This window comes from Saccostrea echinata, unplaced genomic scaffold (genome assembly GCF_033153115.1).
Source record: "Saccostrea echinata isolate AGI-Se365-2 ecotype Australia unplaced genomic scaffold, CSIRO_AGI_Sech_v1 ptg000019l, whole genome shotgun sequence".
NCBI classification, from domain to species: domain Eukaryota; kingdom Metazoa; phylum Mollusca; class Bivalvia; order Ostreida; family Ostreidae; genus Saccostrea; species Saccostrea echinata.
Window position 1 is genome coordinate 3,175,001 of NW_026889768.1, and position 14,912 is coordinate 3,189,912.

General features: G+C 36.3%; 1 protein-coding gene across 1 annotated transcript in view; it reads right to left on the reverse strand.

The window, feature by feature from the left end:
• The window catches only part of LOC133189587 (DNA-directed RNA polymerase III subunit RPC4-like), an 18,878-nt gene extending 5,185 nt beyond the window's left edge, over positions 1-13,693 (reverse strand). The window contains exons 1-6 of the mRNA XM_061324970.1: positions 13,507-13,693; positions 11,412-11,581; positions 7,104-7,205; positions 6,693-6,871; positions 5,594-5,745; positions 402-492 (exon numbers count right to left, since the gene is read on the reverse strand). Of these exons, the coding sequence (XP_061180954.1) occupies positions 402-492; positions 5,594-5,745; positions 6,693-6,871; positions 7,104-7,205; positions 11,412-11,491 (604 nt within the window). The 5' untranslated portion in view covers positions 11,492-11,581; positions 13,507-13,693. The remainder of the gene's footprint in view (positions 1-401; positions 493-5,593; positions 5,746-6,692; positions 6,872-7,103; positions 7,206-11,411; positions 11,582-13,506) is intronic.
• Positions 13,694-14,912: the final 1,219 nt, after the last annotated feature.

The window sequence follows — 14,912 nt, forward strand, 5'->3', positions numbered from 1 at the left end:
TCAATGTCTTATTTTAAAAATTCAAGTACAATTCGACATACATGCATATTTATTTCTAAATTTAATGAACCATCATATACATGTACAAGATTGTTTCTGTCCTTTTGATGATCTCATCACAATGACATCATTAGTAAGAACAGATTTTTCTCTAACATCTTTGCAAAAGCAGAGCATTCACCAGAACACACGCTGATCGAGGATGTATCGAGAACATACCGAGATTGTATCTCATAAGTTTTGTACTTACTCCATGATTGAAACAAACTTAAACTGTACATTATCTGCGATGTATCCTAAATTCCATTGAATGCAAATATACAGTATAGCCTAGATTATTATCAGAATTAATGTTGATACAGAGATACATGGATTATACAACTGCCATCTGAAAATCTTACTTTTAACAGCAGGTTTGATGTCCTCTACAATACAGAGAGGTAAGTGGACTGGTGCCATGTCCTTGTCCTCAGAAAGGGGACCAGCAATAAACTGAAGGAAAACAAAAGTAAAACAAATTTCTAGCAATTTTTTTTGGATGAATTTCAATTTCGGTGGAATTTATAAATCCAGTAACATAACTTCTGAATCAACTCCATGTACACTGTACAAGTACTCAAAATATTAATCAACTCCATGTACACTGTACAAGTACTCAAAATATTGATCCAAGAAATCTTTTTTTTTTAACTTTTATTTTGTTACAAGGAAAATTAATTTCTCTGGAGAGATTTTATGTATAATTCTAGCAGAATTAGATGAATCAAACTTCTATTTAACATAAAACCACAGGCCCTTAGATCGCTTTGAAAAATTAAAGTTGTTAAAAAAAAATAAAGGTATGGAACTCCTTACGTAGGGTACTCACATTTGCCAATAAAATACTTTTAAACCAAATGATCTAAAATTTTAGTTTTTATTCATAACTATTCACATATAAACACTCTACATTACTACCAAAGTTCTTTCCTAAATTCCATATACTTCCCGAGATATGCTGAAATCATATTCCAAAATTTGACCTTATTTTTTTACTCTACATAAGCTTGGGCCTCTGAAAAGTTACACTAATTGTAAAGCGGGAATGACGGGACAAATTCTTCCCGGAATTTATTCTATATTCTCTGAATGTTTGTTTATTAGCACTCAGTCTCTACAAAATTTTATCTGATTTGATCATACGGTCTTAATAAGTTACCACCAAGAATTTAGCGGTATAATTTTTAAACAAGAGGCCCATGGGCCACATCGCTCACCTGAGTAACTTTGGCCATGTTGTTCTTTACCAGATTTCCCCCCTTTTAATATACCTATTGTGGCCCCGCCCAACCCCCGGGGGTCAAAATTTGAACAATTTAGAATCTACACTACCTCAGGATGCTTCTAAATATGTCTCAGCTTTATTGGTCGAGTGGTTCTTGAAAAGAAGATTTTTAAATATTTTTCTTATATATTTCAACGTAAAACTTGGATTCCCTATTGTGTCCCGCCCTACCCCCAGGGGTCAAGATTTGAACAATTTATAATCTACAGGATGCTTCAATATAAGTTTCAGCTTTTCTGGCCCAGTGGTTCTTGAGAAGAAGATTTTTAAAGATTTTTCTTATGTATTTCAATTTAAAACTTGGATTCCCTATTGTGGCCCCGCCCTACCCCCGGGGGTCATGATTTAAACAATTTAGAATCTACACTACCCCAGGATGCTTCCACATAAGTTTCAGCTTTTCTGGCCCAGTGGTTCTTGAGAAGAAGATTTGTAAAGATTTTTCTTATGTATTTCAATGTAAAACTTGGATTCCCTACTGTGGCCCTGCCCTACCCCGGGGGGTCATGATTTGAATAGTTTATAATAATCTACACTACCCCAGGATGCTTCCAAATAAGTTTCAGCTTTTCTGGCCCAGTGGTTCTTGAGAAGAAGATTTTTAAAGATTTTTCCTATATATTTCAATGTAAAACTTGGATTCCCTATTGTGGCCCCGCCCTACCCCCAGGGGTCATGATTTGAATAGTTTATAATCTACACTACCCCAGGATGCTTCCAAATAAGTTTCAGCTTTTCTGGCCCAGTGGTTCTTGAGAAGAAGATTTTAAAAGATTTTTCCTATATATTTCAATGTAAAACTTGGATTCCCTATTGTGGCCCCGCCCTACCCCCAGGGGTCATGATTTGAATAGTTTATAATCTACACTACCCCAGGATGCTTCCAAATAAGTTTCAGCTTTTCTGGCCCAGTGGTTCTTGAGAAGAAGATTTTTTAAGATTTTTCCTATATATTTCAATGTAAAACTTGGATTCCCTATTGTGGCCCCGCCCTACCCCCAGGGGTCATGATTTGAACAATTTAGAATCTACATTACCCCAGGATGCTTCCATATAAGTTTCAGCATTTCTGGCCCAGTGGTTCTTGAGAAGAAGATTTTTTAAGATTTTTCCTATATATTTCAATGTAAAACTTGGATTCCCTATTGTGGCCCCGCCCTACCCCCGGGGGTCATGATTTGAACAATTTAGATTCTACACTACCCCAGCATGCTTCCATATAAGTTTCAGTATTTCTGGCCCAGTGGTTCTTGAGAAGAAGATTTTTTAAGATTTTTCCTATATATTTCAATGTAAAAATTGGATTCCCTATTGTGGCCCCTCCCTACCCCCAGGGGTCATGATTTGAGCAATTTAGAATCTACACTACCCCAGGATGATTCAATATAAGTTTCAGTATTTCTGGCCCAGTGGTTCTTGAGAAGAAGATTTTTTAAGATTTTTCCTATATATTTCAATGTAAAACTTGGATTCCCTATTGTGGCCCCGCCCTACCCCCGGGGGTCATGATTTGAACAATTTAGAATCTACACTACCCCAGGATGCTTCCATATAAGTTTAAGCTTTTCTGCCCCTGTGGTTCTTGAGAAGAAGATTTTTCTTATGTATTTCAATGTAAAACTTGGATTCCCTATTGTGGCCCCGCCCTACCCCCGGGGGTCATGATTTGTACGATTTAGAATCTACACTATCCCAGGATGCTTCCACATAAGTTTCAGCTTTTCTGGCCCAGTGGTTCTTGAGAAGAAGATTTTTTAATGAACCCACCCTATTTTTGTCTTTTCTTGATTATCTCTCCTTGTAAGGGGACTTGGCCCTTTATTTTAACAATTTACACTCCCCTTCACCTAAGGATACTTTGTGGCAAGTTTGGTTAAAATTGGCCCAGTGGTTCTTGAGAAGAAGTTGAAAATGTGAAAAGTTTACAAACGGACGGACAGACGGACGGACGGACAGACAAACAGACGGACGGACGACGGACAACGGGTGATCAGAAAAGCTCACTTGAGCTTTCAGCTCAGGTGAGCCAAAAATCAAAAGGTACATTATACATTCCGGGAAAATTTCATTCAATCATAGTTCTTTTTACATTAATATACAACATGGCTGTGAAGTTGTTGGAGCAAACGTTTCTAAAATTTTTTTTCACGAAAGGAATTATTACCGACTTAACCTTAAGATATGGAGTAAAAAATCAACTTTAAAATGTTGAAGGTTGTGCAAATACTATGCAGCTGTTCGTTGCAGTTCAAACACCATATGTATACATGTGAATAACCAAGGCCCAAGCTAATGTCGAGTAAAAAAAAGTAGGTCCATTTTGGAATTGATTTCACCACATCTCGGGAAGTACAGTGGTTCCCGTTTTATCGAATAGTCAAGTTGTCAGCCTAGTTTTATCCGAATAGCCGAAAATTAGAATAACCGATTGCTCCATACCGAGTCCAAAGATAGATGTATAGAGCTACATGTATTGATAATACATCGTAGCAAATTTCAAGCTTGCACTTTCGTTTTCTTTTGACATGTTTACTTAATGACTTTACTAAAAATAATTTATTTCACTTACCTATGAATTTAATATGATTTTTTTTTTCAAATAAATTGACGTATAGAATATATTCTTTGATAGTTATTGCCATCTTTCTTCAGCACATGATTACATTCCTTCTTCGATGGTCGCCATTTTGGAAACGGAAGTAGACTAAATGCTTGACTAATAACCGTAAACTATTTTTCCCTGGATAGATTGTAAATTAAAAATAAACAAAAATATTAAATATATGTAATTGTTTCGTTTTTATTTGTTTCTTTAATACGGTTACATATTTTATACTGTGTGTGAGTTTACAGGTCTTATTCTTGTCTGCTGAAGAGAGATTTTGAGAGCCATGTGGAGAAAGATGGTGTGAATTTTGAGACGTATTTTTATAGAATGGGCCATTTGTGATTTTTACTGTAAATTTTGCACTGAAAAGTGAATAAATATTAAGCCAATTGACCAAGTTAAACGATTGAATAGGCTTATTTCATTATCCAAGCAAATTGTCATACACAAGCTAATCAGTTCAATAATTAAAATTTCACGCTGAAAAAATTACAAATAACTGTCATAATTAACAAGTGCATCATTGAACCCAAGCTGATCATCACAACTGTAATCAAAACATATCTATTTACTATGCCCACTATTGACACAGGTAAGGTGCCTGTGTGCGTCCAGCCGTAACTAATCCCCTCATTATCGTACTCAAGCCAGTCAAGGTAATTGGTGTCAAACTGTGTAAACAAAGGCCTCACATACGAAGTTGGAGGTGTGAACAAGGTGCTGATTATCAAAAAACACTATGATAGTCCAAATTTTTGTATCGGATAAAACGAAATTCCAATATTTTCTCATCAGAATATCAGGTGAAATTATTAATAAATATATAAGAAATGGTTTTGTGCTCTGATATTATATTGAAATAGCCGAAATATTCGTTAAACCGCTATCCGATAAAATGGAAGCCACTGTACAAGGAATTTCGGAATGAACTTTGGTAGTAATGTATATTGATTATATACGAACAGATATGAATAGAAAGTAAAATTTTAGAGCATTCGATCAAAAAGTATTTTATTAGTGAAAGTGGGTACCCTATGTAAGGAGTTCCATACCTTTATCTTTTTTATACACCCCACTTTTTTAAAGTCAGATTTAAGGTCAAGATCTAGTAAATGATTTTAGACTGCATTTTTTATGCTAGATCCATTATGACGTCACATTCAAATTAAAATGTCTTTTATCCCGTACTTTACGGCTGTAATAGAATTATGTAGAGAATAAAGTATTTTCCTGGAATTCAATTTGAAATCATGTGAAAAGTAATCCCGAAACCTATATTCAATTTAATAGTATTTTAAAGAAGAGGCTAAGAACATACAAATTACCGTTTTCTGAGAGACTGTAGGCAATCTGGATACATTAAATTTGTCTGATATGGAAAAAACTCCCATATTCATGACTGATTTCTTAATTTTTCAATGAAAATGACAGTTTATAATATAATTTTTCGTCTTGTTTACCTACAAATTATGCCCCGAAACACCTTTTTTGACCAAGCTATACTTCTAAAGCTTCATTAAAGGAATTTATTTCTCAAATTTGAGAAATCTGTAGGCTCCTTTTATTTACTAGATCTTGACCTTAAGTGATCCAAAGGCCTGTGCATAAAACAAAGTCTCTCCTATTTAACATAAAACAAAGTTTCTCCTGCATAGCCATACATCATCTTTCAGAAGATAGTCCAGGACTTCCTTGGTTTCTTCATCTGACCTCTCTTTCTTCACGCCCAGCTTAGATCCACCTGCTGAGGATCCACCCCCTCCCCCACCAGATTTAGGCCCTGATCCTCCATAACTCTCAAATACCGAAGAACCTTCAGAAAATAATTATGATAACTTAGAAGATGTGTTTGGTTATTGTCACAATTTTATGAAAAATATTTGTTGCAACTTGAATTCAAAGAATGAATCCTGTTTATTTGTCTCAATAATTGCCAAAGTCCTTACTGACTCCCATCTCTGTTACACTTAACTTTAAATTGTAAGTATTCCCAATTCAGGGTTAAGAATAGTACAATTTTAGTATGATCTTCAGTTAAGTTTATATGCCATGCACATGTTTTTCCAAGTAAATTGTACATGCTTTCAGGGCTCGACATTAACGCTTGTCCGCTTGTCTGGTACCAGTGAAAAAAAAATACGGACAAGTGAATATTGATGGGCACTTGTCTGATTGGACAAGTGCATTTTTATGTAAAGAAGTCTCTAAATATTAAATAAAGAACGACTGTTGAAAGTTTACCAGTACTTTAAGACAGAAACAGTACATGAAAACCGAACTTCGATCCCGATGTAATTGAGTACACTCGATAGGGATCGAAGTTCACTAATTGCATACTACTGCAAAGGCAGGGAACTGACGAAGTTTGTCTGTTTTATGTTGACAGCATTTATGTTGTCAGGGCAGAAAGTCTAGATAAAATTTTGTTTTATGTGTTTGTTGTATTTATAAATAACATCATGCACATGTAATGGACTTTATTTTTAGTTTTTCAGTTAACAGTATTAGATCTTTATTGAAAATTTTTCAGACAAGTGAAGTTGAAGTTCGGACAAGTAAATGTCTTGGTTACTTGTCTGAATGGACAAGTAGGAAAAAAAGTTAATGTGGAGCCCTGGCTTTTAAATGGCCATAAACTCAATATTTTTAGATTTAGCATGTCTTAAATATTGCATACACTAAACATAAAATCAGAGAGTAAGAAAACCAGATATTTGCCTCTACCATTTTATGCGGGTCTAAAACAGTGCTTTAACTAACCTTTTGCCATCTTCTCTGTTGGGCCTTGTTCAAAGATGGAGTGGGACTGAATGACATCCTGGCCCCGCCCCCTTCCTCTGCCCCGGCCACGTCCTCTGCCTCTACCTCGCTCATCTTTTCCTCCAGATTTCTCTGGTTTTTGTTTTCCTTCCTTCTTCCCTTCTCCTTTCTCTTCAGTTCTAAAATATATGTACTAGTTTGAAAAGTAATTCAAATCAGAGATACTAAATAATTATTTCTACACATTTACTTAAATAACAAAGAAAATCTTTGAATAGAAATCTAGCCATTGAACGAACTCTTATTACCAAATAAAATCTTTTGAAAAGATTACATACATATTTTTTCAGCCACAGACCTTTTCTATTCTTATTTTTCCCTATGCATCTCATTAATAAATCATCCACATACTTGTCAGCACTCTTATCTCTCCTAGCAGGGATGTTGGGGGTAAAAACTTTCTTTGGTACCCCTCCTAATGTAAGGTCTCTAGGCTTCCCTATTGAAGGCAGTCTGTAATAAAAAACAAGAGGCCCAAGGGCCTTAACGGTCACCTGAGTACAACAATTTAGAGGATCCATCAACTGATAAATGAAGCTTTGTTGTCCAATAGCAAGAAAAATAGTACGATTCTGATCAACAAAATAATTGGTCTAGTATCTTCCTATCTGTCCCCCATTTATTACTATTACCATACAGACTTTTAACAAAATGTCTATATTATTACCTCTCACATTGGCCTCACTTGGCTTTTGAAGAACATTTAAGATGAAAGAAAAAGTGAGCAAGCTCACATACCCCACGCTTCCCCAAAACTCGACAATGCAACACGTAATGAATGGCACAGTGCATTTTAAATACACAGTATAATTCAAAAAAGGGGCATTACTTGCAAAAAATCATCACATCAAAACTTCTTGCATATAAGGACATTCAAATCTTTGTATGTTACAAATTTAACTGGGCTGAAGTTTCTAGATAAATAATGGAATCAAAATTTCTTGGTCTTGGTAATATACAAATCTATACATTATTCTGAAATACCTACAAAGTTTCAGGAAATTCAGTGCCGGAATTATGCTGACAAACTGTTATTTAAATTCCTCAGTGATTTCGATTTGTTAATGAGTGCAAGTCCATGTCCAACACATGACAGTTTACACATTTAAATAATTGATGGAAACAAAATTATGATGTAGTCATATGAATCTGTTTATATACTGTACTTATGAAATTATTTAAGGCAAAGCACACCAATTTGAAGGGGGGGGGGGGGGGGGGGGGGAGACAGAACTATCGAAGATGGTGTGTGTGTGAGTGTGTGTTTGTGTTAAACCATTAATATTTTGATCTCAAAATCAATAGGGGTCTTTTAAGGTCATAAAATATTTCACATAGAATTTCATTATAAAAAGCTGATTCCAGTGGAGTTTCTTATTACCTAGCTGGAAAGTTTCTTCAATAAAAGGCAAAACTCTTAAGGCAAAAATAATGGAATCGGAATTTCCTGGTAATATGCACATCTACACACTGTGTACTAAATATCTGCAAAGTTTGTCCAAATTCTGTGCAGCGGTTTAAGAGGAGTTGTGCTGACAAACTGTTCATCTCTATATTCAAGATATGGCCAAAAATCTAAGTTGAAAAGTGCCGAAATTCCGAGAAAAAATAATGGAATCAGAATTTCCTGGTAATATGCACATCTACACACTGTGTACTAAATATCTGCAGAGATTGACCAAATTCTGTGCAGCGGTTTAAGAGGAGTTGCGCAGACAAACTGTTCATCTTTATATTCAAGATATGGCCAAAAATCTAAGTTGAAAAGTGCCGAAATTCCCAGAAAATATAAAGGAATCGGAATTTCCTGGTAATATGCACATCTATACATTGTGTGCTAAATATCTGCAAAGTTTGACCCAATTCTATGCAGCGGTTTAATAGGAGTTGTGCTGACAAACTGTTCACCTCTATATTCAAGATATGGCCAAAAACCTAAGTTGAAAAGTGCCGAAATTCCCAGAAAAATACGGAATCGGAATTTCCTGGTAATATGCACATCTACACACTGTGTACTTAATATCTGCAAAGTTTGACCAAATTCTGTGCAGCGGTTTAAGAGGAGTTGCGCTGACAAACTGTTCATCTCTATATTCAAGATATGGCCAAAATCCAAGTTGAAAAGTGCTGAAATTCCCAGAAAAATAATGGAATCGGAATTTCCTGGTAATATGCACATCTACACATTGTGTCCTAAATATCTGCAAAGTTTGACCAAATTCTGTGCAGCGGTTTAAGAGGAGTTGTGCTGACAAACTGTTCATCTTTATATTCAAGATATGGCCAAAAATCTAAGTTGAAAAGTGCCGAAATTCCCAGAAAATATAAAGGAATCGGAATTTCCTGGTAATATGCACATCTATACATTGTGTGCTAAATATCTGCAAAGTTTGACCAAATTCTGTGCAGCGGTTTATGAGGAGTTGCGCTGACAAACTGTTCATCTCCATATTGAAGATATGGCCAAAAATCTAAGTTGAAAAGTGCCGAAATTCCGAGAAAAAATAAAGGAATCAGAATTTCCTGGTAATATGCACATCTACACATTGTGTCCTAAATATCTGCAAAGTTTGACGAAATTCTGTGCAGCGGTTTTTGAGGAGTTGCGCTGACAAAAAAACAGGACTGACGGACTGACTGACTGACTGACACACTGACTGACTGACTGACACACTGACTGACTGACGGACGGGTCAAAAACATTATACCTCACGCAACTTGTTGCGTGGGGTATAAATATAAGTTATTTTTGTTTCATTTTTATTCATCTATTATTTCCAAGTCTACCTGATTATAAAAACTATGAAAGTACTTTTTGTATTATATAATAAATGTTCTTGCATAATTCTCTTAATCTATTAACCTTTCAAATACATTATCTACAGTGATTAATTATCAAAAGTGAATGGAAAGGGGAATAACTTCACTCAACAGAATACAAATTAATAGAGCCCTGGCCAGGGCCAGAACACTTGACTAAATGGTCCAGATGTTCAAAATTCTGGTAAAAATACCCTTGCTTATTAAAACTTTTACTCTGTTTGCTTCCAATATGCCCAGGAGCAGAGGAGATTTTCGAAGAAATAATGCATTTTCACTATTTAACACAGCCCTACCCTAACACCAGAACCCATGACCTTGGGTCATGAAAATTTACAAATTTGGAAGAGGTACCCTCATCATCATAACTATGCAATTAGTTGAAGATTTTCAAAGAATTCACACATTTTCAGTATAAAATCAAATAGAGCCCCCCCCCCCCTCCTTCAGTGAAACAACAGAACCCCTGGGACCACAAGTTTAAAAAATTTTGTAAAAGCATCCTTGCTCATCATAACTATGCACTTGTTTCTTTGCTTTATAACCAGGAGTAGAAAAAAAATGTTTTGAAAGAAATTATGAATTTTCACTATATAATTAATAGAGCCCCCCCCCATTCTTCAGAACCCCTGACCCAGGGGCCATGAAATTCACAATTTTGAAAGAGGCAGCTATGCTCATCATAAATATGTACTTAGTTAGCTTATTTCGTACCAATGAGCAGAGAGGAAGATTTTCAAAGATATAAGGCATTTTCACTATATAAACAATAGAGCCCCACCCTAACACCTGAACCCCTGACCCAGGGGCCATGAAATTCACAATTCTGAAAGAGGCAGCTATGCTCATCATAACTATGTACTTAGTTAATTTATTTAATACCAATGAGCAGAGAAGAAGATTTTCAAAGATATAATGCATTTTCACTATATAATCAATAGAGCCCCCCCCCCCCCCAACACCAGAACCCCTGACCCAGGGGCCATGAAATTCACAATTTTGGAAGAGGCAGTCATGCTCATTAAAACTATGTACTTAGTTAGTTTATTTCATACCCAGCAGCAGAGGAGAAGATTCTAAAGATATAATGCATTTTCACTATATAATCAATAGAGCCCCCCCCCCCCCCAACACCAGAAACCCTGACCCAGGGGCCATGAAATTCACAATTTTGGAGGAGGCAGCCATGCTCATTATAGCTATGTACTTAGTTAGTTTCTTTAATACTCAAGAGCAGAGAAGAAAATTTTCAAAGAAATAAGGCATTTTCACTATATGATCTATATAGCCCCACCCTAGCACCAGAACCCCTGATCCTGGGGCCATGAATTTCACAATTCTGGTAGAGGGCTCAATGCTTATTACAATCATGCTAACAGTTTGACTGCTTGATGTCCAGGAGTAAAGAAGAAGATTTTTAAAGATTACATTAATTTTGGTGGTTTTAGCCCCACCCCTCAGGCCCCAGGGGGCAGGGACCATGAAATTCACAATTTTTGTTCCCCTTTAGACATAGATGCCATATGCTAAAATTGGCTGAAATTGGTTCAGCGGTTTCAGAGAAGAAGCTGAAAATGTTCAAATGTTAACACACGACGGATGATGGACGACGGACGACGCACGACGACGGACGAAAACAGATAGCAATAGGTCACCTGAGTGACTCAGGTGACCTAAAAATTCATATCGTTAACAATTGTTACCATGTTCAGGAATATACTTTTTAAAAATTCTTGGAAAAAACCATTTGCAAAATTGAGACTATCCCTGAAATCACTTTTACCTTCAAAATAAAGTTTGACTGTAGTATAATGCACTGCTTGTGATTTTAAAACGTACCTAGTTCCTCTCCCTGAGGGCAGGCCCCTTCTGCTGATTAGCCCTCGGGGTATGTCCTTTGAGGAATTGCCCTCTGCCATTATTGTGATTTACATCATTTAAAGAATTCACAATACTAGATGCTTCTTCAGAGACTGTTTATTCAGCTTCAGATTTGGTTCAATTCTAGTCTAAACATAAAAAAGTAAATATAGAAGATTAAAAGTATTTTGGAATTGCACAGGAAGTCTAGAGAGGCCAGAAGCTGCACCAAACTTGTTCTCTCTAGATTTCCATGTAATTACAGGACGCTTCTACACTTTACATAGTTAGAAATCATCACTTCAGTTGCTTTTGATTTCAGTGCTAGGTATCAAGGACGTTTTGGTTCACTGCATATTTTATATGGCAAGTGCATATCTGCAGCAGATGATAGAAGGGAGTTATTCAATCATTTTTGAAGCTACATCTCATCCGACACCAGTAGAAAAAGTGTAGATATTGATTAAAATCAAGTGTGATCTGAGGCACTCCCTGGAATCCAAGATGGCGAGTGTCAACCCATTTATTTTTTTCTGCACATTTGAAATATGACTTTCAAAAACTACAAATTTCAGCGATTTTTGATTTTTATGATAATCAATATATTATCTAGACATAGAAAGACACACAATGAATAAAATACAACATCCTGAAACCAAGCCCCTAAGAAATTAATCAAAATCCTAGCCTTGAGCTTCATTCACGTCACTCCTATGAATTAATGGCTAAAAGATATATAATCTAAGCGAAATTTGTCGAGACTTAAAATTTTGGACAGAGGTTTCATACGAATCTCAGACTAGTGTCACACAAAGTGACTCAGGGAAATCTTCGTACTATGGTTCATTTCTACAGGAAATCATAGTAGAACGAAGTATTGCTGGAACTCTTCGGCGTTGGAGGTTTGAACAAATATGTCAGTGCTATGAAAAAATCAACAACTTGATTTTGGTTGGATTTAAACCTTTAAAAGGTAAGAAACAAAAGTTTTATAGTGATAGGGAGTTAAAAGGATGTCCAAAGCAAAAAGTTGAAGTGGGCAAGGAATTCATTTCAGCCTGTATTGATCAAAACAAGCAGTCGAAGTCCAGGAAAGATTTCCCCGAGTCACTTTGTATGACACTAGTCTGGGATTTAGTCTCAACAAATCTCACCGAGATTATAAGATATATATAATTAAAATACTTATAAAAATAAATTGGTAACATGAGTATTTACAATATTACTCTTTTACATTTATTTTAACTAAACCTACTTCATCTCTATCGGTCACTGCAGGTCCGTAGGAAGCAATTTCGGTTCCGGGGGGGGGGGGGGGGGGGGCACATACCATACATTTTCAGTTGGGGGGCACTATCAACTACCGAAAATTCCTTGACAGAAAAAAACGTATATTTTATATTTTCCCGTAGTCTACTGACTCACCGACTCACCGCCTCGGATCTGTCGAGTAATGATTCTTCTAGGACATAATGCTTAAATTTTCCCCTTGGAGCCTCTACAATACACATTTCAGACTAATAATAATCCAAACTTGCTCTTTAGGACAGTTGATAGGGACAGAAAACGAAAGTAACCTCGGCGTTTTACATTTGAATACGGAATTAGAACGCGGTTTTTTCAAATTTATAATTAGCAGCTGTGTTAACTAGTAGAAAAACCCCGAGATTTTCGAATGTGTTTTCGTTTTCTGTCCCTATCAACTGTCCTAAAAAGCGAGTTTGGATTATTATTAGTCTGAAATGTGTATTGTAGAGGCTCCAAGGGGAAAATTTAAGCATTATGTCCTAGAAGAATCATTACTCGACAGATCCGAGGCGGTGAGTCAGTAGAATATGGGAAAATATAACGAAAACAGAGGTTGAAGCGAGGAAGGGGTTCAAAATGGCGTCCTCCCTTGTGTAGTTTTAGTATTAACGTATATGATTTTTTTTTTTTTAATAAATAATTATTACACGCCGGGAGCAAGCCCCTGTGAGCCAGACCTCTATTAGAGGTCTGGCTTTAGTCAGATTGATGACAGCAGTCAAATTAGAATCCATTTATCATAAAAAAAAGACTTGAGATAGCTTACTTTTCCAGAAATTAGTGCCGGTGCTGCTGTCAGCTCATCATGATGCAAGTCCCACACAATGATCAACGCAAGTCCGCATTTCCTCTAATAAACACCGTGCTATGCATCTATTTCACAATCAAAACTGTATTATTAAGACTAGTAAAAGATGAGTAAGAGAGTTTTTCAACCTTTAGATATTACCTGTAAACAATAAACTAGACGGAAACAGTTAATGAAACTCAACTAGTAGCCTCGTGTCGCCTGTCGTCGTCGGTCCTTTTCTTCTCGTTACTGAACTCAGCCAATCAAAACCTACGTTACAGGCATGCCTACGTTACATCATTCCGCAATTGAAAAAAAAAAAATCGGATAAAATTGAAAACTATGAATACTTTTTCAATAGAGGCCCATGGGCCACAACGCTCACCTGAGTCAATATGGCCCTGCTGTTCTTCTTCAGCAGATTTCTTCTCCTATATATTCATATGTAAAGCTTTGATCGCCTGTTCTAGGCATACCCTACCCCCAGTTGCCATGTTTTTAATGAAAATGAATCTAAACTTTCTGAGGATGCTTCTATATTCATACTAATCATGGTTTTGCTGTTCTTGAAAACAGAACTTTAAAGATGTCTGCCACCCTATGGGGGGGGGGGGGGGGGGGATGAACAAACTTGAATCTACACTACCTGAGGATGCTTCCATATCAATATGACTAATCATGGCTTTGTTAGTCTTGAGAAGAAGATTTTTAAAGATATTTCCTATTTATGTTCTTTTGTTAAACTTTGATCCCCCTTATGGCCCCAGCCTACTACTGGAGGATGCCTTGAACAAACTTGAATCTACAATACTTGGGGATGCTTCAATATCAATATGACTAATCATGCCTTTCCTGTTCTTGAAAAGATTTTTCCTATATATTCCTATGTAAAACTTTGATCCCCCATTGTAGCCCCACCCTACCCCCTGGGGTCAGGATTGGAACAAACTTGAATCTACACTACCTGAGGATGATTCCATATCAATATGACTAATTGTGGCTTTGATTTTTCTTTAGAAGATTTTTTTAAGAATTTTACTATATATTCCTATGTAAAACTTTGATCGCCCATTGTGGCCCCACCCTACCCCCTGGGGTCAGGATTGGAACAAACTTGAATCTACACTACCTGAGGATGATTCCATATCAATATGACTAATTGTGGCTTTGTTGTTCTTGAGAAGAAGATTTTTTAAAGAATTTTACTATATATTCAAATGTAAATCTTTGATCCCCATTGTGGCCCCACCCTACCCCCTGTGGGTCATGATTTGAACAAACTTGAATCTACACTACCTGAGGATGATTCCATATCAATATGACTAATTGTGGCTTTTTTGTTCTTGAGAAGAAGATTTTTAAAGATTTTTCCTATATATTCC